At 39.0% G+C, this 26207-nt stretch overlaps 1 protein-coding gene across 10 annotated transcripts in view; it reads left to right on the top strand.

Annotated features, from left to right (window-relative positions):
• BCL2L13 (BCL2 like 13) overlaps positions 1 to 26207 on the top strand; it is a 43873-nt gene extending 17666 nt beyond the window's left edge. For 5 of the 10 annotated variants that reach the window (XM_026070437.1, XM_026070438.1, XM_026070439.1 and 2 more), the window contains 4 exons: positions 2057 to 2126; positions 8802 to 8945; positions 18080 to 18184; positions 20496 to 26207. In XM_026070437.1, coding sequence (XP_025926222.1) covers positions 2057 to 2126; positions 8802 to 8945; positions 18080 to 18184; positions 20496 to 21308 — 1132 coding nt within the window. In that variant the 3' untranslated portion in view covers positions 21309 to 26207. Of the gene's footprint in view, positions 1 to 2036; positions 2127 to 8801; positions 8946 to 12343; positions 12414 to 18079; positions 18185 to 18479; positions 18522 to 19761; positions 19813 to 20495 lie in introns of those variants that run through there. The other 5 variants (XR_003254325.1, XM_026070442.1, XM_026070443.1 and 2 more) reach the window with 5 other exon arrangements.

The following is a 26207-nucleotide window of genomic DNA, read 5'->3' as shown; positions in this document are numbered from 1 at the left end:
CATCCAGTGGAAAAGGACAGCCTGTCAACTCACTATTTAGTTTCCAGAAGCATACATATAATGTCTGCTTCTATATGCAGTTTTGTAGGGTCAAAAAGTAAGTTTAATCTTGTGTAAACTAAAAATTATTTAACCACAGAAATCAGTATGTGTGCTACAAATTTCTCCTTAAGCTACTAGTCTTAACTAGCTACGAGGTCTGCTGGTGTTCCTCCAGAATTGGCAGAAGTTTATCTGCCTTTACAAGTCAGACATTTGCCCACGTGACCTTAAAAACTTGTAGTTAGTATCTTCTAAAGAGTGGAAATTTTGAACAATATCTCACTATCCACTAAAAAACCATACTGGCAACAAGTTAGAAAATTAACAGAAAGATCTTGCAACTCGTCCTTTTTGTGTGTCTAAAATCATAAATTTAAGTAACAGTATTGTGTAAATAAAAGTTTTAAATAAAAGTTTAAATGCCTTATACATTGTAGGTAAGGGAATATTAGCTGTCCATCTGGTAGTGTTTGGTCCTAACTGGTACATCCTAGGTTGTTTTTCTTTTCTGGGGAGATCCTTAGGTGAGGGCTTTAACAAATACATGGGTTTAGACCTGAATATTTTAATAATCACTTGTTAGTAGCTTGATGTTCTAGGTTTTTTGTGTTTCTTAAAGGAAAAACTTTCATTGTAAGTATATTTTTGAACATATATACCTATATATATATGTATGTATATATATAATGCTTTTCAGTGCTATGTGGGAGACATAAGTGTGGTTCCCACTGCTGTTACCTTGCTGTCTAGGTCCTTATTTGTCAAAAACAAGATTTCAGGCTCCCTGAAGCCCTATGTCTATTCGGTGAATGTAATTAGATGTTTACATAAATAAACCTGAAATGCCTGTGAAAATGTGGATGACATACATGCCTTTTTGTAAGGTGAACTAGAGCTGCTGTTTAATCTCTTAATATCCTTCCTGCTGCTGTTGTTGCTCTTCTCATCCCGCTGATTCATTTGGATTTGAGTTTAAAAGGAACTAATGTACCAAGGAAGTTAAGAGAAGGCACTTAAAATAAGAAGCCCAATTATGTTTTCCACAGTGAGCTTTAACTCTGATCTTTTACCCATGTTTGCTATAGTAGGATTACTTGACAAATTACTTATTTTCCTTGTATTTGATATTTTCCTGTTCTCTTGTATACATATAAACAAGCCTGTTTGTGTTACTGCATAGTAGGCTGCTAGATCATGACAGATTCTTAGACTTCAATAAGCAGTTATTGTTTCTCCTGGCCAACCCCAGATTCCACTTTCTCCCTTAAAGCAAAACTTGGACTTGCCTACTGCTGCGGTCTGGCTTCAGGGTAACTGCTCTTGCAGCAGTCTGTTTTGTGTTGTCACTCAGCAGAATCGTCCTTGTTGCTGACTCTAAGATGCTATTTCATCTTGGAGGAGAGAGTATGGAAGAGTTTCCCCATTGCCATTCAGAGAAGGAGAGATGTGGTAATTCTAAAATGAGAAGTCTTGTGTGAGATATCTACCAAAATATAAAGGGTTTTTTGTGATCAAAAGTACTGTTTCTTGCAACTGAAAGCTTTGACCCTAATATAATGTTAACAAAGTCAAGCAGCCTGTGTTGGTTCATAGTCTATACTATTTATAAAAATTTTACTCTGCACTCACCTTTCTCTCACATGTGAATTTACTAGTATTTTTTTTAATCTCCCAAGTCGTAGGTCATAATAAAGATACCATGCAAGAGCTTAGTAATTTTGATAGCACATCAGAGAACTACTTATCTAATGTCCTTTAAGTTGTAGACTGTCAAATTATTATGAAATATATCTAACCAATTTTGCAATATTATACTACTGAGAGAAGGTGATGCCTTCCTGACCCTGTCCGCTGTTTGTATTTCATGCACTGAAACATGAGACTTGTTAGCTCTTAAAAATTATTTGCTGTAATACATGTGAAAATATTTTGTTCTTTGGAAACTGAGAATTTTATTTTATTCTTGTTCTTTTGTTTCCTTTTATAACTTTCAGTGTTGGTTTAACTTCTGCAGGCCGGTGACATACCAAGAATATCAAGAGCGCACACAGGAGACAGCTGCTCATGCCAGTGGATGGAACAAGGTGCCAAACAATCACTTTTTCTTTTTCGTCTATTTGATGTCCATGATGGTGTTTACTAAGTGCAGTTAGGTGTAGCAGAGAACCACGAATAAAAAGAATATGCTTGCTTTTTAGAATGCAGTAACCTTCCCTCTCAGAGTAGTACTGCAGATGTATTTTGTAGTTTTTAGATAATGTAGGCAGAAGTTATTCAGTGGAAGTATTAGGCTAATCTTCCTTTGCTGTGGTAAAATGAAGTGAGAGTTGTTGCTTGAAAAATTTTTTTTTTTTTGACAATAATTATTTTTAAAAAATGAAATTTCCAAGAAAGATTTACAATTTTAGCGGTGTTGTACTGAAATCTACGAGAGATGCTTTCATAATGTTTCTCAACTGTTTCTTTCCTCCCGTCTCATGTTTGAAATATATATTTAAAAAAAAAAAAGGTACTAAACATGGTGAAAGTAAAAATTAACAGTATCTTCAGAATATTTAAATTGTTCAGAAAACATAAGGAGGGCATGCATATCTGGTTCCGGGAGAAGCTATCTCGGATGATGTGAAGCTGCTTTTTAAAATAATATGCAAGTCTGTAAATGAACTCTCCCATGATAGATTTAATGCAAAGTAGAATTACTGTCCGCAGTTTCATATTTCATTAATCATTCTAATTCATCATTCATTATCTTAATCATTCTATGACAGGTTCAGGGGATATCAGAAAAGAGAAAAACAAAACAGCTGTTTGCAAATTTAATCACAAATTGATAAAGTTTAGTCTTAAAAATTGAAATGGAACAAGAAATCCTTTTTTTTTTTCCTTCTTTTAAAATAACTTTTTTTCAGAAACACTTCATTTCCTTAACTAGATTTCTCTGCTTAGTTCAGATACTGATCATTTCTCTCATCTACCTCTAACCAAGGGCATGGGCACTATTAAAGTAGTTTATTAACATTGCTTGACAAGTTACTGCCCATGACCCAGACAATTAAAATTGATGTGTATGTGCTTTCAGTTTATCGTATTGTGAATCATAGCACTTTAGCTTCAACTACCATGAAATCAGCTTATCAAGGAAGTGTTTAAACTAGAACATTTTACTTTTCAGTTGATAAAAACTAAAAACAACATAAAATTAGTCATCGTGGCTCAGCTATAAGGAAGGAGGTGGCTACGGTGTAGTCAGTTGCCTACTGTGTCTCCATACACTCTTGGTTCAGGCCCCTTGCTGCTATAGTCCTGAGTAAATTGATCTTCCACCTTTGCAATTTTATGATTCAGCCCCCATTTCTGCTACATCTGTGGAGCCTCTGTGGCTAACAGTTTTTTTGATCCTCATCAGCTTTTAATTGAGAGTATTGGCCAGAAGATATCTTTGCTTATCCATAACATTTGTGACTTCAAAACTTACAGTTCGCAAGCAAACTAGAATGGAAAATTTGTAGACTAATACAGTATCTGTTGGTATTGTTTTTGAGGTAGCTCAATGCTTCAGGAATGCCTAGCAGTTCCTTTAATAATACTTGTTTTGAGGAGATGGAATACATTTAGGTTGGTTTCATTTCCTTTTAAATTCCTTTGTTGTCTTAATCAGAGTCATCTTTTATAACAGAAGAGATCTAGGTATCTTTCCTCCAACCTCAGTCTATCTTAATTTTCACTCTAGAGAAGAAGCTGTTAAAAAGATAATTTAGAAATGTAGTTGTAAATAGACATACAGTGTAGATCTAATTAACAGGCCTACAGCAGCAAAATGGGGCTATGCTGGCCTCGGGTTTGTGAAAACCTGCAAGGTGTATATTTAAGTCAGCTCTTATCAGGGAACTTGTCTACTTTTGTAAACTTACTGATGCATTTCTGTAAGAATGGAAGCTATGACTCTCTAGGTTACGTGTTCTCTGTAGCTAACACTGTTGTAGTGAAGATATGCCTAGGCCATGACTGCTTTAAGAGGGAAGGACAAATAAATTAATAAGGATAAGTAGTCTGTAATGAATAAACATGGTTTCCATATGAAATGTACTTAATAGTAAAATTTATTAAATGTACTTAACAGTAAAAATCTGAGAGAAAGCAAGAAACACAGTACTCCCTTTAGAGCGCTGTCTGTAGATACTTTCCCAATACTTCCTCAGATTTTTTCATAAAAGATATGTCTCCTGTTCAGCTTGTTTTTGTCAGTTTGCACAAAAGCAATGTCTGTCCCTCTAATAAAAAATATTATTGTTGAACTGAAGCAAATGGCTTTGGCCCTTTTATGCCTACAATAACAAACAGCTAGCTGAACAGAATAATAAATCGCTCCCTTTTGTATGCCCATGGCCTTTACATACCCTATAATTTCTTAGGTGGAACACAAGACGAAGATGCACAGGAGTTTTGGTAGATGTCAAATGGTTAAAGATGTGGAAATGCCTTCCTGCAGATGGAATGCTGGGTGGTACATATGTGATCTGGGGTTAGGGTTTGATCCAGACTAGAAAGAACATATAAAACAACTAAAGCTAGTAGGATGAAATGTGGTTTTTAATTACATGTAAGCTGCATCTGTTGTGCTCAGTAGTGGTATCTCGCATAGCAAGATGTTGTTTTTGCTTTTAGTTGTTATAATGAGGTATATAGAATCTCACTTTATGTTTTTGAGTCTCTGCTGTCAAAGGAAAAGTGCTGTGGTCCTTTTTAGCAACCCAAACATTATGAGAAGCCCAAGTCAGAATGAACTATTTTTTTACTGTGATTTCACATTTGTCAAATTACTAGCTCCGACTTACATATATACAGATACACGTGTGTGTGAATATGTATATATGTATTATGATATATATGTATGTATAAAAGCCCCGCCTATTCAATGTAATGAATGATATGTGCTCAGAGAGCCACACTGATCCTTCAGTGGCCTGGTATCTCTCTGATACAAAGCAGACTCAAAGCAGTCTTTGCAAATTTTGCTGTGTTGTGTGTGATGACAGTATATAATCTTTTGTGAGGTATTGGACTGATATAGTTAACTTTGCTGGTTACAGGTTGGTTAATGACAAAGGCTTGGCTAAACCAGTCTGGTTTAGAATTGGGAACATGTTATTTTTTTAGTCATACCAGTTTTCACAGGATTTGTTCATTATGCAAGCATGAGCAGAAAGGAGCCACTTCTAAATATAACCATTATTTTTCCATTAAAAATTGTGGACCTTTACCAGAGTCCATTGGTATATTTGAACTGCTGAAGCGATTTGATTAACTGCCTGGTGCATGGAATGTAGAGGAATGTTTTCAGTCACTAAAACATGAATGCTCATCTGAGTGAGGAAATACTGCAAGGTAAATCAATACACAGGAATATCAGTACTTCCATTTACATTTCACAGAAGCAAAGTTACCCATACATATTTGAAGTGCTGGTTTCCAGCAAAGCGATTTCAGTAGAAAAAAATATTTCATGTGTTTCTTGGAAAGCATGATGTAAGAATAATAGCAATGATGATGGATTTTATAAAAGTAAGAAGGAGTCTTGGCCTTCTATTTGAAATAAGTCTCTTAATAAAAAAAAAAAAAGAGGGAATTATATTTGAATTGTATTTCTGTAATAAAATAGGTATATTTTAAAATCTGGTGATGAAGTACTCCATTCTTGAGTTTTTATGCTTTCTGCTTAAAATGAAGTATTATGTGTATATTCAAAAAAAATACAATCCCATTATTGTGCATCAGATAAAAGAATAAAAAATACTGATATTGAGAGTCAACTGAACTGGTAAGTAGGTTCTCAGTTATCTGAATGTCCCATTTTTACTGATTAAAGGAGCCAAAAGATAATATAACAAAAATGGAAGAAACAACTGGTAAAAATTAAATGAATTTTCATGTTGAAATAGTAAAAAGATACACAGGAGTGGTAACTGCTTCGGATACAACTTCTTCAGAATGTTAGTTGAACTTTCTTTGTACTAAATTTTCTTTTTGCTTACCTTTAAATCTATGATATTACACTGTGGGATTGAAATACTATAATTGACAGAAATCTTTCATTTACACAATCAGAAAACTTGTAATAGTAAAGTAACAATTTGTTGCTTGTGATAGTAAAGCAACATTTTGTTTAATGATTCCCTAGAAGCTTTCTCCCACCAAGTATTTTCTGGCATGCTCTGCTTGTTATTGTACAGGCATACCTCATTTTATTGTGCTTTGCAGATATTGCTTTTTTTACAAACTGAAGGTTTGTGGCAACCCTGCATCGAGCAAGTCTATTGGTGCCATTTTTCCAACAGCATGTGCTCACTTCATGTCTCTGTGTTACGTTTTGTACATTGTTTTTTTTAGAGATTATGCTATTGCACGCTTAATAGACTACAATATAGTGTAAACATAACTTTTATATGCACTGGAAACCCAAAAATTCATGTGACTCGCTTTATTCCAATATTAGCTTTATGGCAGTGGCCTGGAACCGAACCCCCAATATCTCCGAGGTATGCCTGTACATGCCTTTTCTTCAATCAAAATCTAAATAAGCCTTAACATTCCTTCCTGTGGTGGAGGAAATTACAGTTGCTTTAAGACTATAATTTTACTTTGGTCTAGTTAAAATCTCATTGGCATTCACATAGCTACTCTTACCTAAAAAGGGCTACTGTTAACCTTTATCAAAGTAGTATGAACTTAATTTCTTTTACAGATTTAGGATGGTATTGTGCAAAGCCATTCCTGCTGCTACTGATCTCAAAAGCAGAAGTTCCAATAACTTCAGTGGGAAAGCAAAACCAGGCTCTGTGTGTTGGTCTGCATGGGACTGAAGATTAGGGTTTGAATTTGGTCCCTTGCCCCTAAGGCCTGCCAGATTTGGGAGGAGAGGATGGATTAGATGTTTAAATTGGCAAAGGAAGAAAGCAACCATCATGTTCAGTGTGCCAACATTTGATCTCCCCTAATTTCCTAAGCAGTCTTGTTTTGCCTTTGTTTCTCTTTCTGTTAGGTTAAAGTAGATGTTAAATAATTTGAGATCTGAACATTTATGCTGTCCCAGAGTTAGGTGGGTGTGCCCAAAGCCTCTGAAAGATATCTAGTGTTGACAGCATGCTGTTTTTTCTTTAATCCAAAAAGACTGAAGTTTCTTCTGACACTTAACCTGTCCTTCACCTGCTCTTTATACTTCTCCACGTAACTGTAAGCTTGCATCTTTTCTGCCTCTGGTTTGAGATTAGTTACAAGAAATTCCAAAAAACCCAAGGCTTTTAAAATTCAAATGCCATCTCATTCCTAGTTAAATGAATGAAGTGTTAACTGTTCTTTCCAGAAGAAAGTAATATAATCTGTCCTTTGTAGTATTGCACTCTCTCTGTTATTAATCAGCTCAAATATCTTAAATTTATCACATTACAAGCATTTGTAAGGTCCTGTCTGTTTTAGTGTCCATCTGAGTGTGACTCCACTGTGAATTTAGAACAAGTCTCAAACCCAACCTGCTTTTCCTATGCTCTTTCCTCCATGCTTTGCATCCTAAGATGTCACGTCTAGGAACAGTAATGAGAGGATATTTACAGAAAAGAAAATCAGACTGAAAGAGGAGGAGATTGGGACATCAGCCTCCTGATGGAAAAGGAAGCAGGCATTTGAGGTTCAATCTAGGCTATAGTATTAACCTGGGTATTCCCTCTTACAGACAAGAAACAACATTCTCCCTTGCACAGTGTCCTAATGACCCTCTGCAGCCTTTGCAGAGAACAGATGTGCAATGCAGTTGTCTCAAACTAGGCACAGTAAAACTTAATAGTATTTTTCTCTTGTGTCGTAATAGGGCTTTTTCAGATGTTAATGACTTCAATTCATATCTTTTTCCTGAACTTGGTAAAGCATCGCATATAAACTTGGCCCAGAGGGCTACTTGGGTGCTCTAGGAGAATAAATTCAAAGTTTAAAAGTTCAACTGCCTGTTATTTAGGCAATCAGAAACATAACTTCAGAATGAAGTGTCTGGAAGAGCTGTATAACGTGAAGGAAGTGGGTTCACAGAGTACTACATTTTCCATAGTAATTTACATTTGGGTAAGACTGAGCATTAATTTGAAACATAAAAGGTTTGGAGGGAGGAACGAGAGTTGGAGGTGAGGGAGGGAATTCTGTACGTGTTGAATTTGGCGTAGGAGAGAGGGTTTAACATGGAGAGGGCTTTGTGTATGTCAGTTTAAACATGCCTGTAATGTTACAATGCTGTGGGAAGTTGTTTGCCTCTGTCCTGTCTGAATATAGAGAGTGAACTTCTAAAGAGACTTTCTAATGCAGTACATCTATTCAAGAATATATGAGTTTGCTGTTTAAATACATTTTGGATGCATATCCCTTCAAACTATTTATGATGATGTATTTCGCCACTTCTGGAGTAGCAAGTTCTGCTTCTGGACCTGTTCTGCTTCTTTACCTGAATCCTGCATTGGGAAAAAAAGGGACTCAGGAAACCACTACAGTTCTGTTCTGTGACAGTCTTAAGTTACGCTGTGGTATTCTGCTTGTCAGATTAAAAGCTTCTTTCCTGTTGTTCTGTATTTTATTTCTGCCTTGTGTCTTCAGAAAAATGAAGACTATAGTTCAAGATACCTTTGTACCTTTTCTCTAGACTGCATGAATTCTTCCATTTCACCTGCACAGCAGTACTGATGATGCTTTCTGTATTCATTCTTAATTCTTGTCTTTTGAAGGTCTTGGTGCCTTTGGTTCTGCTACAGCAATTTCTGATGGAGTTGACCAGAAGGGGCCAGGAACCACTGAGTGCACTTGTGAACTTTGGGGTGACATATCTAGAAGACTATTCTGCAGACTATATCATTCAGCAAGGAGGATGGGTAAGAAGACAGTGTTTAATTTCCATATGCTGTTCAAAGCTTATTTTTAACTGTGTGGTCCTAGTCTTAACAGCAGTGAAAGTTAGAGGGTTTGCTAGGAGTAAGCATGTGAAAGAAGGGATGTATTGGCCTCAGAAAAAGGAGAGGTTCATCTTTTTAATGTTGTCTTCATAGTCCAGTAATGTCTGTAAATGGTATATGTTATTTTTTTCCTCTTAAATTTCAGAGCCTTTTTAGCAGGTAAGTATTTGGGGAGCCCTTAATACAGAAATGCCAATAGGTATTAATTTATTTTTATAATAAGTGATAAAATAGCTAATCTGTATTAGATTTTATAGTGATACAGGAACCTGCATAGGATAGAATGAGCAATCAAGATTCCTTTGCACTATATTTCTTTGTGGAAATTTTAAATTCATAATGACCTATGGTCCTGAGTCATGGCATGCTGAGAAAGTTGCCTTTAAAAAATATGTATTCTTACAAGGTTTGCATTGGAAAGTGTTAGATATCTGGAAATTGTCAGAGTTAAGCCCTTCTTACGGTCTACCTCTGCATCTGACCACAGTTGATGAGCTGGGTCTGGAAGGCAGAGCTGTGCTGAAGGAGGTTGAACTTCAGATTGCTAGGTTTGGTAAGGATGCCAGATTTGAACAGAATTAATCTGGGATTAGTGTAAATGGCTCCAGCAAGTAGATTTACTGTAATTAATAATAATAATAAAAAAAAAAAGGTCAGGAAAATCCAGTGATTAAAAAATGCTAGTAGAAAAAATCTCATTCAGCTTCTCTCGTTTCAGATTTTACCTGTAGTTTTCTTTAGGAGTAGTCTTTTTCCACATATCTGCACCTTCTTATACCCTTTCCCTTCCTGGCAAGAGCGGATAATGGTTTTTAAAACTTTAAGGGACTTTTTTGTTTGTCTTTAATGGACAGAAACAACTGTAAACAGCATGCATTTGGACTTTAGTCCTTTTGATAAATGCATCAGGATTTCAGAGTATTTTCATTACAGTGAACATCCTTGCTTGCATCTTTAAGACAGACGGATGTTAGTGCTAAGGCCCATGTGAGACTGCTGTTTTGGGTTTTTTTCTATCTTGGAAAAGGCTGTGGTCTGTTTTGTAGCCCCCTTTTGAGGCCTGCTATAGACATACTTATTACAGTGCAAAGCCTCTGAAAACAAGCAGCTTTCCACCATGGCCTGTGCAGGAGGGGGATGTGCTTTGTGTTTGTGTGACTGTGCATGTATGTACAGATCTGGGTAGTCAGTGTTTAATGGGCGAGGAGCTTGTCTGTATACATCCACTCAGGCATAAAATCGAACTGACATAAGCAGTACAGCAAACAAGTCAGAGCTATTTTTGAAACAGCAGAAAAGACAAGGAAGGAGACAAGGTGATGAAAACCCTTTCCAGCTGAATTAAGGTAGCAGCACCAAGCCCTTGTGAGTTGCTCTGGGGATAGGGTTGGGGACCCGCTGTGCTTATGGTTTTACTTGGAGGAAGGGAGTGTATGGGTTTATTCTGCCCTTTTGTTTCCTGTAATGACAATGTTCATTTTTGCTGAGCGATATGCTTCTCGGTTTGTTCTGAATCTGTAGGATGGTATTCTGGGGATGGCAGTACTGAGAGCAGGGAGCGGAGCGCAGGTGGAAGACTTATTTGTGTTTTTGAGAAGGGCTGGGGGGAGAGCTACATGGCGTGCTGTCAGCTGTGATGTGTGTGGTTTGCATTTTTTAAGATAAGTATCTGTTACAGGAGTTGTGTGCAGATCAAGTTGTCAGTAATGCTTTGCTGGAGTCATAAGGACTATGTATAAACCTAAGAGTCTCCAGTGAATGAGATTGCTATGATAGCAAGAGGTTTTGTGTTGTCCCAGAGTGGCGTGAATATCAAATAGGTCTTTTCTGGAACTGCTCAGAGCTTACTTAAAAAAATGATAAGATACCAGAACAGCATATCTGTTGCTCTGTGGACCAGGAGCAGAGGAGAGCTTTACAGGAGCCTGTTTTCAGGGGTAGACTCGAAAAATTCTGCAGTCACTCAGGTTCCTTCTCTTCCTGTGGCACCATTTGGGATCATTTGGAATCTTCCTCAATTTTTGGATTGAATCCTAACTTTGCCAGAAGGGAAGTAGCCAGTAGGAATGAAAGGGGCTAGCTGAGCCTGTCCTCTTTTCAGCTGCTTTTCCTGTGGGGTAGGGATTTTACTTGAGATTGTTATGCAGCAAATGGGCTCACTGTATTACTATGTGCTACTTTACAGTTTGAAGAGCTCCAGAGATTGTATTTGTGTGCCAGATTTCAAGCGGTTTTGTGGGTGTGGGAAGCTTGTAGGTTCAGGAAGGCATCTGACTGAGGAGTAGTTACTAGAAGCAAAGTTGCTAGCTCAAGGGAATGAAGGTTAAGAAATTGGATAGCAGTGCAATAGATTTCAAGAAATCTGTGTGGTTTGGGAGGAATGGGAAATTGGGATACCAGATATAGAGCCTCTGAGCCCAGAAGTGTCTTTGGGATCTTTCATCTCTGTCCTGTAGAGATTTGTGGATGATATGATGTGTTGAAACAATGAGTGGCCCCCTCCCCATCTCCGTTCATGCACTAAAATCGTAATTCAGTTAACTCTTAATCGTAGAGTGGGACTGGGTTATAACAGTTGGTTGTCGGGTGGGAGAATGGCTGGCCTATTTTTATTTTTTATTTTTAAGCACGTATCATGCTCACTGTGTACTATTGTACTTGATACAATAATATCAGGTATACGATGTATGTTGCATTCTGTCCCCCATTCTCTTTGGTGTATTTTACTGCTTTAAGTGGAAGATCTACAGAATAGGCGTTTCTGTCTTCAAGGCACTGTATGTTGTTTGGATGCAGCTGTCACATAAATGTCTGTGAATAAAGAGTTGAAAAGATTACTCCATCTAGTTTGCAATCTCTTAGATTTAAAGGTAGATGCAAGTTGAGTTTGGAGAACTACAGGAAAGTCGGGATATCTTGCTTTTTTCTGGATAGTCCCTCTTTCACTTCTTACCGTGACAGGTTTGGCTGCAGCTCTTGCATTTATTCTGCTTGACTTTGAATTTCAGTATGGTCTCTCTTTTGGAGCCAAAGGCATGCCTGGTATTTCAAGTTCTTCATGTGGAGATACACATTTCTTCCTCCTGTTTCTAGGTTTTGAACCCAAATGATCATGCTCTAAAATCTCATTCCGTTATCATTTTGAACCATTGCAAAGCAACTCCCAGTCTGATTTGGCAGTAGCTTAGTTCTTCTCTTTCCCAAAAGCAATGTTAGGGCTCAACAAACTGACGTGCAGTGTACATGCTGTTCCCTCCCCTCCCTTTCTCTCCCCTCCCACCCTCCCTCCCTCTCTTGCTCTGTCTCCACTTCTCCAGGACTGAAAACTGCTGCATCAGAAGCAATTCTTGGTCTCCTGGAAAAGTGCACAGTAAGGCCAGTCAATTGGTAAGGATTTTCTTCCTTTTCCTCTCCTACCTCTCCTCTCAAGTAATTTATTTTTTCTCAAGCTCTGCATATCCTCTTTTTCATGGCCAGATTTCATCTGCTTTGAAATAATCTGGGAATATCTGGAAGAAGGGAAAAAGTATAAGATTACTTGGAAGCTAGCTGCTTTCTCTTTTTTTCAGCTTCGTGTTCATGTTACAAGTCCACCTGCTTTTCACTTGTTTGAAAGAGCTGAAATAAGTGCATGTAATCTGTGCTTACTGGGATTTAGTTATTAACCTTTATTCTCTCAGTAGGAGACTGATCTTTGCATTTGTGACCCGTGACTGAAATTGTCTCTGCCTTCCCAGGGTCCATGTGTTACAATGTTTGGATCTGAGTTTGAATTTAACTAGTTGTTAGCCTGTGTTGAAGAGGTAAAAGTACATTTGTTTGCAATATGCTCATAGCGTTTATAGTTTCTCAGCTCAACCTTAAAAAAGTTGCTCTGTCTCCAGTGTTTTGTCTGGTACTTTTCTACTGTTGTTGGCATTTTCTTTGCTGCTGGTAATTGAATAATCAATGTGCTAGAGTTTGTTAAAAATCTGGAGGAAAAGAAGAGTAAAGATGTCCTYGTGATCCTTGGGAAGCAAGGCAGTCAGTTTGCGCGGCTGGAGATTAAAATCTCCTTCCGCAGCAGTCCAGGTGTCTGCTTTGAGAATGACAATGCAGAAATCTACAGACATGCTGCACTGGAGGGACGATAAGTTATTTTAGTAGGGTAGAGATGCAAGAGAGGGGAGCCTAACTAGAGAAGGAGTTATCCTTTCAAAATAGTTATACTTTATGCTTTTCTCACACAACATGTCAGTGAAATGTCCACCTTTATTCTAATGTAACTTCTTTGATACTACAATAGATTTTTTTACACACTGTGGTTGAAAAAAAAAGGAGCTTAAATGGTGCGTGACTGGGCAACTACATCTCCTTTCCTTCCCAGCTCCTCCCCCCCAAAAAAAACAATATAGCATTTGTCAAGGCTCTTCAAATCAGTCTGTATGAAGAAATGGTCTCTAAATTACTGAATTTACTTGAGTTTAAACTGCTAAAACTAAAATCTTCAAAGGTACTGCACTGGAGCTGACTCTGCAGGTAGTGGAGGGTATGTTGGAGGGAAGGAGAAGGAATGGGATCATTTCTGCAGGCTGTCTATTCTAGCCAAAATACTCCCTGAAAGGATTGAGAGCTGTGGCTGTAATATCAGTGTGCTTTGATTTGATTCATGTGCCTTTTTTTAATTTTATAAAAAATTTTAAGTAGGAGATGGTCTTTTTTGTGAATTCTGCTCTGTTTTTCTTGGCTCCCCCTATCTTAACAGTTTTATATAGATAGATAATACCTTAGATGCCTGGGAGTTTTTTGTTACTTTTTATTTTGTAAGAGTATTTTAGATCTGGACATTGCTTGCTGACCGTTTTATAATCCATTTCTCTGGAGGATTGACATAACAACGGTGTAGTCTGAATTCGGAAAGAGTTTGCACGTGTACTGGTTTCCGAAGAGGCATAAAATAGTCTGGCTGAATACAGAGGCACAGAGTGACTGGAATCTCTAGCTTGACTTGCTTTAGGCTGGAGTGAAGCTGTCCCGACTATACTGGTAATTTGTGGGCACAGCTGTTCCTGCTCTGGCATCGGCATAGAGGGCACTTTATTGTGTCACTGGTGTAAGGCTGCTCCTGAATTAGAGCTAGGAATCATATGACTTCTGCATTCCCATCTCTGGGGAAATTTGTTAGTGTGGGAAATTTGCTTAATTCTTTAGAGGGAAATCTCTTGGGGTTCTTGGACACAGGCCAGTTCATGACTTGTTGCTTTTGTTTTTCGGACACTGGACTGTAGACAGGAATGCATTTGATGGTTTTCTAGTGTTTGTATTGGCGCTGTGATGCTATCAGAGTGTGAAGAAAGTGTTGAATGAACCTCATTTCCCTTTGATAGGATGTGTTACAAGGTAAAGTCAGTAACTCCAGCTTAAGGAACTTCCTTACTGTGTTGTGTTTTTTGAATTTTTTTATTGTAGTAAAGATTCCTCTTTTGGAACTTGCCACTTTCTTTGCCCAGTCTGTCAGCTTTTCCTCCTGTACTTCAAGGAGTTTTTCTTCTTGGGGATTTTATATGGGCCTATTTAGTTTCAGGGAAACTTAATAAATAAATAATAAAAATTCAGGGAACAGATTTTTTCCACAAGGTGGCACTCCTGTCTGTACTGACTCCTGTCAGTATACATAATTTTTGCCTGTACTGGACAAAATCAAGATCTGTGGTGTAAGACATGGGAAGCTTGCTTGGCTGTCGAGCTTTTCTGTTTGTTTTTTTTTAAATGAATTTTTAGTGAGTTTCTTCACTGGGTCATTCATTGCACTTCAGTAGCAGTGTGAACAGAGTGTTAACTGTTACTTGTGTGTTTAAATTTCATTAAAAACTGAACCAGAGAAACCAGTCAAACTTTTTGAAACACTTTTAATTGAAGAATATTTGTTTTGGAAGATTTTTAGTACAACTTTATCTTTGTTTTAGAGCAAACATTAACATCTAGCTAAAACCTGGTCCTAGAGTAAGTTAATTGGGCATCGTCTAGCAGGTGAGCAAACTGACAGGCTGGTTCTGGATGCTTTAGCAGAGAAATTGAGGAAATGTTCAGTGGGAAACGAGGAGAGGCACTTCTACTTTGTCTTTGCTTACTGGCTTGGCTTAAGGGCTCAGCAAAATGTGTGGGTAAAGATTTACCCAGTAGATGACTTTGTGTGTGCCTGCAGTCCAAGCCCTTGCATGTCTCACCATATGTGCTATGTTCATGCAGCACAAATGAATGCATGTGAATGGCGGCCATCAGCCAGATGCTATGTACCCTGTAACTGTGTGTGTTAGGCAGTTTTCTTTGCTCTATTAGGAAAACGCAGTGGCTTCAGCGCTACAGACTTGACGAGAGCTTTTTAAGCAGCACAACCTGGCAAGCAAATTGCAGAGATTCTCTAAGTCCAAGTAAAATCGCTTTCTCCATATTTAAAGCTTTGGGAAGACGATACAAAGGAATTAGTGTGATACTTGTCAAGTCAGTCATAATTTGGTAACTTTCTGATTTCCAGTTCTTAAAACATTCAGCTTTGTCACACTTAAAGTTCTAGGGCTTCCACAACAATTAGAAAGTTTTTTGGCATGCATCTGGTCTTCAGTAGTTCACAGGGCTGGGTGTTTAGAAGTCTTGTCTAAGGTGCAATTAATGCTCTGTTAGATAACTTAATGGGTGTCTCTGTTTGCATTCATTGTCTAATAACATCTCCATTACATATGCAACACTATTTCTGTAGGAAAAAAATTATTCATATCTTTGAGATTTTCTGAATTTTAATTTGAATATCAATTTCCATCAGAAGCAGCTTTGCATAAATCAGGCTGAAATTAATATTCTGGTAAATAAGACTTTTTTTTCTTATGTGGAGTTAAGAGTATTTTTCTGAAAAATAACTGCTACAGTTAGTAAGTCAGCTTGTTTCAATACAATTAATAACAGTCCTTTCTACTAGAAAACTATGAAAAAGAATAGTCACCATGAGGGTCATGTTCCAAGTCTTGAATTGTTATTTTATGCTTATTGTCTTTAAATCACGATTGAAAATTGACAGGTGTCTTTAAGCAGCAGTTTCTGACTATATGTTAAAGGTGGTAGTGTTCAGAATCCACTGCTGAGAGTGATTTTCCTCAAAATTTTGATTTCTGATGCTGGCAGGACTACAGCTGAATCCAAGCTGATAGGTTCAGCCTATAGTAGCAGTTTTCAGGGTATTTTTTTCATTATTTTATTACCAGTTTACAGTTGTTTACTGTAGCTCACCATGTGGCATACACGTTCATATTGCACAAATAAATGCATATGAGCTATGACATATGAACATAAGAACTATGCCATAAGGACTATGCTATGAATCTGTCCTTAGGGAGAATATAGCATGTCTGTTAAAGGTGCTTTCTGTCACTTGTAGAAGACTTGTGGAGCTCGATTTTTTAAATCTGCAAATGCCACCCCAACAGAAATGAGTTGGTCTTCTCTTCAAGACTGCGCCATGTGCTGTGGATCATCTTTATTGTTTTCTAACTAGAGAGGAAACTCTCTAGTTCTCCTTCTCCTAATCATGACTTGTGCCAACTCTCACCTCAAAAGTAGTGGTTGGAATGAGGACTGGTAGCATGGTGTAGTGAAGGACTTGCTTCTGTAGACATACACAAAGTCATTCTGTAGGTGTGCTGGGTGGGGAAAAGCTCTTCAAGTTTGCAAGTCTTGTGTCCCAAATTAGAAAAAAGGGAACTCTGATCTCTCTGGTCTGGAGCAGTGGATTATCTATTCACAATAGATAAAGCAGGCAAAGAAACATGCATACATTTCTTATTTATTGTTAAATCTACAAAGTATGGCTTGTATAAGACCTCAGGTTATTAAAAGTCCTTCCAGATGGTCCATCCTATCCTGAATTATCTGTCTGTGGGAGCTTTGCTTCTGGATCACATCTGTAGGTGGATGCAGAGAATTGTCCTAAATATCACTGAGTTTTTATGGCAGCTGTTTTAAAAGAAAAAAAAAAATCAAAAGAAAAATGCAACCCCTGACCCATTCAGCACAAAATCCTAGCTTTGTCCTCTTGATTTTCTGAATAATTCAGCTCAAGAAATGTTAATCTTGCATCCTAAATAATGCTTGTTATGTCATCAAATGCTTTCGATGAAAAAGTAATGAAATCATAGATTGACACACAGTATTTTAGGTCTCTCCCAGGTTTTTCAGCCTTAGGCCATCTGTCTCTTCAGAGAAAAGAGGCAAGGGTTAGAGGAATATGTACTGAAGAATTTTGGGATGGTTTAAATTCTACCACAGCCTTTTTACTTAATAATTCCTATTGACTGATCTTAGGTGGCTCCCTCATTGGTTGCTGAATCGCTGCTCAAAGGCACTTGACTTTCACCATTGTCTTAGTATAAGAACTTCAGGGGAATCTAGGCAATCTGAATATGGTCCTAGTTAGTGTGTTTTTTAGTTTATTAACGGAAAGAAGTTTGTTACAAATACCAGAACTCACAATGCTGTAGAAACGTAGTGAAGTTTCAGAATATTTTGTTCAAATGCTGCATGTTTAATCAATCACAATAGAATCTATGCCCTTCCCAGTGGTATGTTAAGACAAGAATTGTTGTCAGTTATGCGGCATTTCTTCCCATGCTAGTTTCTGCTAGCATCAGATTACAAATGTAGTCTGTTGTGCTGTGATGAGCTCTGAACAGGAAATAAATTGATTATGACTTGTTAAAGGGTAATACTGAGTGGAGAGGAGGGTAGTGTTAGAGGTTCATGAGATTGCAAGTTTTACCCTTCATGATTTCATTGTTTAATTGCTATTATTCTGAATCTGTAAAGCCTGTGGAAATACAGAATTTGCTGTGATTGTAGGTGACTTAGTATATTTATATTACAGTGAAACTGTTTCTTACTTAATCAACATCCAGAGAAAATCCCAGTGATGAAGGGAGCAAATGTATGATCTCAGTGTCTGGAAAGTGGGCCACCTTTCCAAACTCTATACAAGGCAGTTGAAGTTAACTACTGTGACTGACTTGCTTCTGATTTTGAGTTTCCAGTGGAACAAAATGAAAGGATGTTGCATGTGGATATTGAATTCTGTTCCTATATGCTGTGGAGGAACTCTGGCCTGCAGTTGTCAGTATTTGGTCTCTTTGGATACGGTAACATTTTAATTTACTTACTCTTCTTTGGTCTTCTTTTTCTTTGCCCTTACTTTGGAACACTTGCTGTTTCTTCCTAGGTCATAGAAGTCCATTTTATTCTATGGTATGAGCTGCATTTGAAAAATGTTTGTTTTCTAAATGAAATGAGATTTTCAAGAGGGTACTGAAGTTTTGAGTTCTCGGTTACTGCTCATAAGACAGAACTTGTTTTGGATCTGTTGGCATATGTGTGGTGTCTAAACATTTTCATAAATGTAATGCAGTATTATTTTTTATTTCTTTCTGAATCAAGGCTTTGTGGGCATCTTCAATTGCTTAGTGAACAGCTTGATCACTTTTAACCCTCCCCTTGAGGAATTTTATTTATCATTTCTCTTCAAAGTTTCTGAACCTGTTACTGATCCAGGTGACACTTCCGACATCCAAGCAATTTAAACAAATTTGTCAAGAAAAGTTCCTTTTAAAGTGTTCTACAAAATGCTCTTACTAGTGCACGTATATTTTCCAGAATTCAGTGGTGATATTTAGATGATATTTAGATCCCACCTCTGTGATACCAAAATAAGTTATGAAATCCTTATCTTCTCAATGCTCTCCTGTACTGCAGCCTACACTGTAAAGTCTCCAGGAATGAGTCCATCCAGTTTCGCAGAATGGCAGGGTGTTTTGGGGGAATGGTTAGAGACCTCACACCATACACAACTCAATCTTCAGTGAGCCCTTGTCAGAAAGTTTATTGATATGGTGATAATTTGCACCATGTTACTGTCTATAAATCTCTCAAGTCCCAATTTTATGCTTCTCTCCTGTGTCTGCCAGCTCAGGGTTTTTCTTGTTCATTTTTGTTTTCTGAGATCATTCCCTATTCTAGCAAAGTGAAGAACTGCAGTGCGTCTGGTAGCTCTGCAGAAAGTACTTCCATGTTTATGGAGAATCCAGACCGCTCGCCTTTCTGTGAGAGAAAAACACTTTGCTGCTGGCATAGTCATTGTGAATTCTGCTATGCCTACCAGAAGTTAGAAACTACTGACTTGTAGGCCCTGTATTCATTGCATATTTTCCTACCAAGCCATAGTAGGAAACTGGAGCAGAACCAAAACCCAAATTCATAGGTGTTGGGAAGGGTTTCAGAAAGAGGGGGCCTGCTTTAGGAAAACTAATGTGTGTGGAAGGGGGCACAGAGAAATGAGAAGAATGGATTTTTTATTTTTTTTCCCCCCCTTAATGCTTCGTGTTATGATGGGACTGTATTGGAAAGGTTGATAATTGAGAGAGGAATTTACATTGAAGGGGTTCCTAGTATTGCAGTTAATGGTAAAATGTTCAAATTTTTGTTAGGAACAAGGGAGTGATGAAACCTTTTACTCTGGTTTCTCATGCTTTTATTACATGGCTTAGCCAACTTTGGGGTTCTTACTATCACAGCCATCTTAGGAGATTCTTCTTTTGCACTTAATTTTTTTTTTTTTTTTTTTTTTTGGTCTTGTAATTTTCCTCTTGAAGCAAATCTCCTCTGTGGTACTTACTCAGCAGTCCATGCATGACTGGAATCTACAATGCTGTTCTTTTTACAGGGGGGAATCAGTATTTCACACTTGCAGTTTCTCTAACTGGAGCCCAGTGTCAAGTTTTTAGAATGTCGACCTTTATCCAGCTAAATAAAACAAAAGAAACCCTCTTTGCATTTTTGGGTGTCTGTGATCGTTTGTTTGGTTTAACTTAACTTGTGTGGCCAAGGTTACAATGCCAGACTTGGAAAGTGAACTACTTCAAGAATAGCTAAATTAGTTCTTAGTAAATTATGAGAATTACTATAAGTTACAACTTGTTGGCTCGTTGGTGCAAAATAGAAATGCAGGCTTCAGATAGCACTGGAAATGCAATAAAATTAACGTACCAGAAAAGCCCTTATATAAAAATGGGCAAACAATACAGAGCACTTGCACAAAATGGAGAGGGAAGAGATATTCAAGTGGGCTCACATGCCTGTTGTGTTGGACTTAAGTTTCTTCTTTTCTGGTTAATAACAATATGTTTTGGCGATGTACTGAGTGATGCAGTAACTTCAAGGAAAGGAAGGGTTCACAGCAAAGCTCTTTAAGTGGTTCTGCTCTCGGAAAATCCCAGTAGGACCAGCTGGGTTTTGTAAGCTCTTCTAAAATATAGGTCAGACAAATCCTGCTCCTGCAGAGGCCCTCTGATCTCGCTGTCAGCCTTACTAAGTTTCCAGGTGTCTTGTACCTCCCCGTACAGGGGACGTAATGCTGAACTCGTTGCTCATGCGCTGTGTCCTCCTTTTCATTTGTAGGGGACAGTCTTTACTTTGGAATTTGAAGAGGAAGAGTACCCAGGGATCATCGCAGAGGACAGTAATGATATCTACATCCTGACTAGTGACAACTCAGGACAGGTGAGCCCCCCAGAGTCCCCCACGGTGACCACGTCGTGGCAGTCAGAGAGCCTGCCCGTCTCCCTGTCAGCAAGTCAGAGCTGGCACACGGAGAGCCTGCCGGTCTCCCTGGGACCCGAGTCCTGGCAGCAAGTGGCCATGGATCCTGAAGAAGTCAAAAGCCTGGATAGCAACGGAGGGGGTGAAGAAAGGAGTGAGAACAACTCTTCCAACTCCGATATTGTTCATGTGGAGAAGGAAGAGATACCAGAGGGGATTGAGGAAGCAGTGGTGTCAGCAGTCGCTGCAGAGACCATGCATACGGCATTCCCAGAACCCCCTGCTTCTTTACAGGAGGTAAAACCTAAAGCTGAAATTGTGTCTGCTGAAAAAGTGCATCCCTCTGCACTTCTGCGTACAAAACAGGAGGAAAAGGGAAAAGTGGCTGAAGAACCTGTTGAACCTGAAATCCCCATCTTAAGTAAACCTGTTCCAAAATTAGCCCCGTCAGAAGAAAAGGCTGCACCAGAACCTGAGAAAATACTGCTTCCAGGGGAAAAAAAAGTGGGGAAAGAGGGCCATTTGGAAGAAATGGAAGAGAAATCCTCCACTGCAGAGGAGAAGCCTATCTTATTGCCAGAAGGGAAATCTATATTGCTGTACGGTGGGGCTGCTGCAGTAGCTATATTAGCTGTAGCAGTTGGAGTAGCACTGGCGCTTAGAAAGAAGTAACAGAGCTTTCTTGAGGAGGAGGAGGAGGGGGGAGAAAAAAGAGAGCATTATCCAATTTTTGTAGTTGTGTTAACTAAAGGTTGAGCTGCCTGCTGTTTAATTGGACACTTGAGTAAATGGTGATGGGATGAGGTTATTCAATAAGCCTCCAGCTATGGACAATCATGTTTTTAGTAGAATTAGGGTGGGGACTGGTTTTTCGTGATTAAAGTACAGAGGTATTTTTAAAAAAARAAAAAAGAAAAAAAATCCGCAAATTTAAGAACTTAAGTGCAGGTGCTGAAGAAAGGGGTGCTCATACTCTAGGAACTGGAACAGAGAATCCCCAGGGGAAGGGGAGAGCCAGCTGCTGTCAGCCCCTGGAATTTTTAGCTTCTCAGATTGACCCGCTGTTGCAGCTGTGCTGTCTTGTCACTTCCCGTCGCACCCCCGAGCCCTCCTTAACAAACATTAGCCAACCTGAATCCTGTAGCGAGAGGCTGGTCTCCCTTTTGTCTCGGCTTCCTCTCAGGTACTGCACTGCTCCTCGTAACCTTGCAGGTTCCTTCTAAACCCCAGTGGGAGAGTGCTTATTCTTACCTCTTTGCTCACACCTGGTTTGGCCCCTAACATTTATTGGAGCCCCATCCTGTAAAGAAGCTGCCTCTCTAGAGCCGTATTATCTCTGAGCATTCTGGTGTTTCTGGGGGGCAGATGCAGAACAGCGCTTGCTGCTAGCAAGGAAGGTGGGGGAGGTACACTGCTATTTGCTGGTCTGAGAATCCATTTGACATGCTCCTGCCCAGCCTACTTTACTGCCACACTTCAGTTACCAGAGATGCAAAATTCATACCAGACGTGGTGCCATTTTGATAAGTACTTTGATACAAGTGTACATTGAGCAAATAAATGGCAAAACTACATGAAAGTGAGACATGAACTGATGCCACCTGTAAAATTCAAAGGTTAAATGCTATTTTGTCCTATATCATGCTGCAGTCTGTATTGTCTTTCACAAGTTAAGCACAGAGTGTATTTAGTCCTATCTTGGTCTTGGCTGTGACAGAATCCCAGATACATATAGTAATGGATTCTAGTAACTAAGCAAAACAGCATTAAATATCTCCTCTGTTTGTCTGTTCCTGGCCTGACCCTGAGTGGTGTTCAGTGCAGTTTCTTTTGCGACTCTGAATCTGTAATTAGCTAAACTTACAGATTCACAAATGCTGAGAAAGTTACTTTGGAAAAAAAATCCCTCTTCCTTCCTGCAGTCACGTTTCAAATGCTTTTGAAGAGAAACCTTTTAAGTATTGTCGTACATATTAGTTATGTCAGATCAACTGCAGGTGTTCTATTTCATTGTGCATTTCTGTGTCTGTCTTTGTACTGCAGCTTTGTGGGCAAGATCTTAGATTTTCCAGGCAAAATTACTGACCATCTCTGAGGGTTTATGCTGGCACTGTGGCTTAGAGCAGATGAAGGTAGGTGAAAAGGAACTTGGGATAATGTAAAAACTGAAACGTGAGCTTGCTTACTGTAAGCTTACTCTTCATAAAGCACAAAGACAAGGTCCTTTTTTAAAAAAAATAACCTTGCCTACTGTACTTCTGGTAATGAGCCTGTTTCTTAAGTGATCTGATAATGAAGAGATTTTAGCACATTCTCCAATTTAGCATGAGGTGAGTTCTTGCTACTTTTTCCTATCCCTCCCACATCCTAATATGCTGGTAAGTCAGTAAGAACCTGGCAGATTCTAGGGAATTTTTGTTTTAAGCTTGTTCTATAATGGCTTCTGTAGAAAACTTCCTGGATTTTGAGCTGTTTGAATTTGAATATTGAGAAGAAAGGACTGTCACATATATACTCCTGCTGTGGAAGGAACCTCAGCTTAGGGGTTCTGGACTTTACTGTTGATCATAGACTGCTCTTTTTCTGTGTACAAAAGGTAGCAGGTTGGCCTAAAAACAAAAACAAAAAACAAAAATACTGTTGTGAAATTGAATTGATCTTTTTTTGCTGTTTCTTGGTGCCCTGCTGAGATCCTCATTGTCGTGCTATGTGACCTGAGCTGTCACGGGGACCTCCTCATGCCACTGACTCCTGCTGCTGCAGGTACAGTATAGGGGCAGTATTTCTGCCTTCCCACCACCGTAGTTCTCTCCCTTGGTACCCCCCTGGAGCTTTCCTCTCTTTGAGAGGAGAGGTCCTTATACTCTTTTGTCACGGATGTACAAGAATGTTTACATTTTGCTTCATTTAACGTGTTGAAACAGTATTTATTGGCAGGTGACACCATCTGCAAGGGTACTTGATTGTTCCTATGTGGCAAGGGCTGCTTTATTGCAGTCAGGATAGGCCTGCCCCTCTCCTACTGCTTTTTTCTGTTTCCTTTCCGGGCATGGTCTCTGTGGGAATAGGGCTGTTCTTAACCTGATCCAAGTCCTCTCCTTGCTGAAGATGATGCATCTACATTTGGGAAATCCCCCATCTGTGGTCACTCAGTGGATTATACAGCAGTACCCAAATCCACTCTAAACCAGAGATGGTTTTTTTGGACACTCTAGATAACTTGTTTGCAAGCTGTGGAGGAAAAGGTGTTCTTTTCACCCTTCTCTGTAAGTGGTTATTTTACTAGTAGTGCAGGAGATGAGCACAGGACAGATGAGAAGATAAATCCATGCAAGTTAGGGGGAAAAAGGTCCCTAGCATATTGACACAAAGAGCCCAACGGGGCTCTAAATAAAAAGTATCTTCGCCAGCAAACAGCAGTGAGAGGAAGAAGGCAGCAGTAGTGGGAAAAACAAACAACTTTTGTTTTTTTTAAAGCTTTTTGCAGTGGGGTGAAAATCTCAAGTATCCGGTGTGTTGCTACTTTGAATGGAGCATCAGCTGCACAACTGCGTGTTTTGGTTACTTGGTCCCTTGCCARTAATCCCATTCTTAGGCTCTTATTGATTTGATGATTCAGAAAGAACATGTGCCCTCTTCTCCCACATCCCTCTAACCACGTTTATAAAATTGCTCACATACCTATCTTTCCTCTAGGAACACTCCATTAGCTAAAAAAAAGTCAGTTATGGACTTGAATTCCACTGAATCTGGAGTCCTGTGGTCAGTGCTAGCATAGGCCCTTTGGAAGTGACAAAAGGGGCTGGACGAGCTCAGATGACAGTGTTATGACTGACTTGAGTGCCAGGCTTCTTGCTCTATGATAGGTGTGAATTAGAAAATGGATTTTTTTCCCCCCTATTTTAAAGTATATTAAGGGAATCCTGAACTGAATGGTCTAATGACACTGAACTACGTGCTTGCAACCCCTACTTAGTGAGTCTTGTAGCTGGCAGAGGAAAGACAGTAGCTATATACTTATGAAAGAGCATATAGAATTATTCTCACTTGTGTTGCTTATCCCCTTCCCAAAAGTGCCTCAATATCTGTCCTCAAGTGGACTGTACCTTAACAAAATATCTTCGACCCATTCTTTCTTCATGTTATCCTTGTCTGCTGCACATCCTCAAGCTAAGATGATAAAACTACAAAGAGCTATATCTGCAAAAGGTGTGAAATACTGCAGTATGGAGTTCCTCTGTACACAACTAAGAGACCTTGCTTGGAAGCCACAGTCTGAGTTAGGTACTTAAGAAATTGCAGTTGGTAGCATGCTAAATAAGGAGCTGTCAAGGAAAAGGCTTTTAAACTAAAGTGTGACTTAGATTTCAGTTATACTTAACTTGGCTATAGGGAGGCTCACTTAGGCATTACTACTGGGAACTGGGCAAGGTCTTTTTACATAAAGCAAACCTAAAACAACAGGCCTGGGAGCAAAGACTGAAACTCAGAATCCCTGTGTTATATAAATGCCCAAACCACTCAGACCTAGAGCCATGTCCCCTCCCCTTGCAGCCATGCATGAGTTCAGGGGACTCCTACCATAGGAAACTTAAGGAGCACCTGGGTCGTGGAGCTGTAGTTGGCATAGCAGTTTCAAGCAACTCGGGTCAAAATCAGAACAGCACTAGGCACACAGAGAGGCACCTTGAGAACTTAAGGTCTCAGTTCCTGCTGGGCTGTGTGCAAGTTGAGTTAGGGGTTTGCAGTAACTTGGCTGCCTAGAATATAGAGGTTAATGCCTAAATACTACATCTGGCCTAACGATGGAACAAGCTTGAGCCAGGAAAGCAATGAAGCCCCCAGACTTCTGTCTGTTCAAGTATGACCTATTGAGCATCTGCCTGCTCCAGGTACTTACCAGTCTTTGAACAGACACTCCTAGCATGTAGCCAGACGATGCAGTGGAAGCATGCTTTCTGTTTAGTATTGCACCTGGTTTTGGACACCAGTTTACCTTCTAGATAGAAGAGGGTCTCTCCAGCAGTTACGTGGATGCTATAGCCACATACAGTTAACAAGGGAAGTGGAAGGTCCTATTGGTGTGGTGTTTGCAGTTGGCTGTTTATTTCCTAACCTTTCTTCTAGCAAGCAGACTATGACTACAAAAATTCATTCTTGCTGTTTGCGAGGGCTGTGATTTTCAGCCTGGCTGGGGGCCAAGTTCAGGGGCCTGTAGCTCAAGGAAAGGTTGAATGCTACAGTTCTAAGAGTGCTTTTGCACAGCGCAAGTTCTGTTACCAGAATCCTGTTTCTTTTCTTTTCATGCATCTCTGATCACAGCTAGGCTAACAATTTGGACTGTTTTTAAACTAATCAATCAATGCTTTCTAATGGTCACAAATGGACTGTCTCATTAGTACTAAATAAGTGAGTTGTTTCAATTTTTTTTTTTTTCATTTTAGTGATTGTAGTAGTCAAATAATTTGAGGTCCTAAGCCTTCCCTACATTTAATTTAAGCTACAGTGGTATGGCAGTACTAGCAAAGCCCTAGTATGGTAGATGTCACTATCCTGGCAAAAAAAAAAAAA

This window comes from Apteryx rowi, unplaced genomic scaffold (genome assembly GCF_003343035.1).
Source record: "Apteryx rowi isolate R43461 unplaced genomic scaffold, aptRow1 scaffold_31, whole genome shotgun sequence".
Classification (NCBI taxonomy): domain Eukaryota; kingdom Metazoa; phylum Chordata; class Aves; order Apterygiformes; family Apterygidae; genus Apteryx; species Apteryx rowi.
This window is presented reverse-complemented; position numbering and strand designations above follow the sequence as displayed.